General features: G+C 36.0%; 1 protein-coding gene across 1 annotated transcript; it reads left to right on the forward strand.

The window, feature by feature from the left end:
• The first annotated feature begins 969 nt into the window (after positions 1 to 969).
• LOC103424993 (isoeugenol synthase 1) lies at positions 970 to 4,327 on the forward strand. The gene is made up of 7 exons (XM_029100031.2): positions 970 to 994; positions 1,129 to 1,606; positions 1,762 to 1,896; positions 2,050 to 2,278; positions 2,898 to 3,101; positions 3,469 to 3,658; positions 4,030 to 4,327. Exons 2-7 carry the CDS (start codon positions 1,283 to 1,285, stop codon positions 4,034 to 4,036), a joined length of 1,089 nt encoding a protein of 362 aa, XP_028955864.2. The 5' UTR covers positions 970 to 994; positions 1,129 to 1,282; the 3' UTR covers positions 4,037 to 4,327.
• The last annotated feature ends 891 nt before the right edge of the window (positions 4,328 to 5,218 follow it).

Genomic DNA, 5,218 nt, shown 5'->3' on the forward strand with positions numbered 1-5,218 from the left:
CGCCCCAACATGAAACACAAACCCTAATTTAACTTATAAGTATTAATTCATCTTACAAACAACCCATTTATTTCATGAATCATTGATGAAGGAACTTGGAACTAAACATTGTACCTTACTATGCATGTCGAAGCTTTAGTTGCCGGAAAAAATGAAACTTTCTGGCCAAAACAGAAAATATGGTACAAAATCCAGCTCACTCTTCTCACCTCTCTCTCACATCCCTTTATTCGATATTAGAGGTATGAGGTCAACCCAAAACCCAACTCATTCCCTCTCTTCGAAATTGGAGCTCAGAGATCTGAGCTCAACCCAGAAACCCAGAGCTCACAAAGCTCTCTTGACATCCCTCTCTTCTAAATGTGAACAATGATGCAATGTGTTGGTGATTTTTAGTATTTATATGCGAGTATTTTAGTAATTTTGGTTTTGTGCATGGTGTGCATGGCTTGTGAATGATTGGTTCGTCCTATTTCTGTCCCAAGATTAATGAATTGTCCCATTTTGGGGTATTTCCCAAGTATATAATGGCATAAGGAAATATAAAAATACATAGCTATGTGTATAACTATTGACTTTGTATCAAAATTATTAGAAACCTACATTTGAGTGTCGTAACAATGATGTGATACAATTTTTTCCGAATATGAGAACACAGTCATGGACTATGTAAATGAATGTATGATAATTTTTTTAAGCTTCTTTTTTATAATTCCATGATTGTAAATCCTTGACTCCGCCACTGCAGCAGCAAAACTTATTATCTAGTACGAACTCGGACGAATGCTAAGTTCCATTAGAAAACTTCAGCTTATATTATTTGAGTCTCAAGCAAAAAGTTGAGTGTCGAATTGGATAATGTGGAATTTGTGGCTATAAAGAGTGGAACTTTTAATTTATGGCTGTACGCAGTGCAGCTTTTATCTTTTGGTCTCTTGCCAATATTAACGTGAAACGTACATTCTAGGGAGAAAATCCTCATGTGAAGTACGAAGTATCAAATATTAAATCCACATTATTACTGCCAACCCTATTGCATAATTCACAGGTGTAATAATCTGGTCAGCAATCGAAGTATCAAATATTAAATCCACATTATTACTGCCAACCCTATTGCATAATTCACAGGTGTAATAATCTGGTCAGCAATCGTGACAATTCATGTACCTATTTCCATCTTTGAGATTTTCCATGATCCTCTCGAGTGCCATTGGATATTCCGAGTTTTTGACCATTAGATCTGTGATAAAAAAAACACTAAAACCAAAATCCAACGGTTCAAATGCTCAAAATACCATGTAGTTTAGAGCACTGTGGAATTTTTGTTCCATCTTCATCATGCACTCATTTTCCCTATATAAAACACAATAGCCCTTACAAGTATCAGCTGGGAAGAACAATATTAATGAAGAAGGTTATGGCTTGTGAGAACAAGAAGATACTGATATTTGGAGCCACAGGGTACCTAGGCAAGTACATGGTGAAAGCAAGCGTTTCATTGGGCCATCCAACCTATGCTTACGCCCGATCAATCAAACCCAGCACTCACCCTTCCAAGCTTGAGCTGCATAAAGAATATGAAGCCATGGGAGTCACCATCTTCCAAGTAATTAATTATATATATAAATATATATTACTTATGCTAATTAACCTCTCATTTCTTAATTGGCTAAACTCTACTAATTCACTGCTCATATTTCGTATATAGCTAATCAATTTAATGTTTAGGAGAACCAATTTGATATGTTGTGAACTGGACAGGGTGAACTCGATGAGCACGAAAAGCTAGTCGCAGTGCTTCGACAAGTTGACATTGTAATATCTACATTGCCTATTCCTCAGCTTCTTCAACAGTTCAAAATTATCAACGCCATCAAAGATGCTGGAAATATAAAGGTGAAAATATATGTGAAAAATGTTCTTTCACGTTGACTGTGAATCTGAACCATGATTATGTGGATATTCTTGGTTACATCAGTCAAGTTCATTTCATATATATGTTCGTGTCTAACTGCGTACAACATATATATGTTGGGACTATGAAATCAGAGATTTATTCCGGCAGAGTTTGGAGATGATCCAGAAAGAGCAAGCGCGCTGCCGCCTTTCGAGGCTATACATGAGAATAGAAGGGTGATTAGAAGGGCGACTGAAGCAGCAGGAATTCCGTACACTTATGTGTGTGCAAACTCATTTGCTGCATATTTTGTTGATTATTTGCTTCATCCTCGTGAAGAACTTGAGGAAGTCATTGTTTATGGCACTGGTGAAGCCAAGGGTAAGTATGCAAGTGTTGCACTTTACTTCTGAACCACAAATGCACTATTTTCCTAGCTAGTAGAATGTTACTTGTTTTTTTTATTTTTATTTTTTTTTGTTTATTTATATAAAAATAATTTACACCGGTTACGTCGCTTGAGAAATGAAATGAATAGTATTTTGCCCCAGTGAAGTTGGTGATCGCTAAGGACTTGTTTGATAAATTTTTTGTTTTTCGTATCTTAATTTAGTTCACACTTTTTTTTGCTAGAAATAGCATGAAAGTGTATGAAAATAATAAGGTGCGAAGAAATATGGCAAAGAGGGAGGAGGTAGCAGTAGAATGTATGAAACGGAGACGTTATTGATAATCACAAATATAACTGTTAAAAACAATACATTTTGTGGTCACACATGCTCAGTGTCTAGGTTGAGACTCATAGACACATCTTAGTTCAACGGGATTATTTTTCTTCTCTTCGTGGTTGTAATTTACATTCTTGTTTCGACCAACAAAAAGGGTATATTGTTGAATTCATTTATCTTACATAGGAAATGTATAGTTGAAAAACCAATATGCAATACAATAATTTTGATGTTCTTTGTGTTCCTTATTCTCTTATTTTGGATGTCTATAGCTGTGTTGAATTACGAGGAAGATATAGCCACCTACACAATAAAAGCAGCAACAGATCCAAGGGCAGCCAATCACGTTCTCACTTGTAAACCGCAACGAAACATTATATCTCAGCTGGATTTGATTTCTTGTTGGGAAAAGAAGAAAGGACGGATGCTCAGAAGGATTCATATCCCAGAACAAGAAATCCTCAATCACTCTAAGAGTAAGAATATTTCTAATCTGTATACAACCGCATATATGAAAGTAAAGATTACAGATTCATACATTATACCTTTCTCTATGGATATACAGATTATGTTTCTTGCACTTTTTCTTTGATACGTTAGAAGAAATCAAACTTAGCCCTAACATAATCCTAATTCCTAAGTCGTTACCGCACCCTTCCTCACCACTTCAATTAACCACTATGACTTAATTACCATCTAATTCAACCTGATAATCAAACAATTCTTACAGTAATAAACAAAATAATGTCACTAACTAGTTTGATTTTGTGAATCAAATGGATGGTGATGATCTCAATTATTATTATTTGTTTTTTTAAAGCATTTTGCTTCATTTTCTTGTAGCTCTTCCTCCCCCAGACAATATACGTGCAGCAATCATTCACAGCTTATTCATCAAAGGTCAAATGAGGATTGAACACACAGCAAACAACCTAGAGGCCTCAGAATTATATCCCGATTACAACTACACTTCCATTGATAACTTCCTTGATATTTGCTTGGTTGATCCTCCCAAGCCAAAATTAGCAACATTGTAAGTAATTGTAATTTAGTTTTATTTAATAGATTTTTGTGATATGCTATGATAATATAATATAATTACATATTTATTACATTGAGCTTATGTAGTCTATAGAAGTGATTCACTCACACTAATTTTCTCCTTATGTCCACTTGTGTTTATTTTTATACCTTGATTCTCCGTTGCTTTTATTCAATCCAACAACTGGAAATAAATAGAGTTGTACACATAAAAAATAAAAAAAACTAGTGAACGGAAATCACTTCCTTGTAGTTATGTTTAGTTTCTCTTAGTTTGGTAGCTATTGATATTTGAAATGATTTTGACTATATAAATGATAATGATCTACTCACACTTTGTTTTTTTTTTCTTTTGCCCTTTAGGACCTAGTGAGCACAAGGCAAAGTTTGATGACAAGTGGGCTTGGTAGGAGTGCCAACTTCCTACTGTGTAGGGTGACTCCCTTTAGCTATGTTTATTTGGTTTTTGTAACAATGCATGATAGTACTATCGATTATGCTTGGCACAACACATACTTTGTGATTACCGTTGTGTGCGTAACTATTATGCTCTGAACTAATGTGATAATAATAGGGTTGAACCCTAATGTGTTCCCAAGTGAGAAGGTTGCATAAGATAACTTTTAATATTTTTAATAAAGAGTCATTTGGTTTAAATTTATTCACATTTTTCTTTTCTTACTGATATCTTCGTCATTAGGCTGATGGTACCCATCACCTTAACGGTGAGGTTAAATTGTTGATTTAGTGATAGTCATCACATCTCCACCTTTAGCTAGGTAGTTATTTGAGTTGGGGTGTGTCAATGTGACGATGCTTAGGTTCATCAATCCCATTTTGTTGAGGAGTGTGAGGGCAAGAGTAACGATGTTCAATGCCCAAATTCATGACAGGAGGTAGAAAATATGGTAACAAACACAAGACTTTACCGGGGACGAAATCGCTGATGCCATGTGGAAGAAAAATATGGTAACAAAAGCTTTGGGAACAGGGGAGGTGGTAGATGATAGGGTCAATAGATAAAGCCCATCCTGACAAAGGCCTTGAAAAGGTCAAATACCAGTGCGAAAGTTATAGATTTAATAGAAGTTAAGAGCAAACACAAAAAGACTGGATTTTCTTGAGTGGAACGGGCAACAGAAAGAAGATTTTTGCGGAGGTCAGAATGAGAAAAACATTACGAAGATGGAATTAATAGGACCAAGAGTTAGAGGAATTGTACTAGTGTGGGTAATATTCATCAGATAGCCATTACTCAAATAAACATTCAGCGGATAGGGATGGGATCGGGTTGAGGAGTTTAAAAAGCAGAGGATTGGCCCGTCATATAATGAGTCGCATCGGTTTCAAAATAATAGTTCAGATGGTATGGAGGTGTAAATTGGACTCTGGTGAAAGGATGAGCGGTATCGAGCCCATGGTACTTGTGAGGACATGTTGCGTGGGTGTGTTGAGAAGTGAAAACATCGTTAACAACATGGAGGGCCTAAAAGGCCTACAGTAGCAGGTCTGGTTGCCCTATATCAAGCGCTCTTGGGCCAAGCACCAGGTT

This window comes from Malus domestica, chromosome 03, assembly GCF_042453785.1.
Source record: "Malus domestica chromosome 03, GDT2T_hap1".
NCBI classification, from domain to species: Eukaryota; Viridiplantae; Streptophyta; class Magnoliopsida; order Rosales; family Rosaceae; genus Malus; species Malus domestica.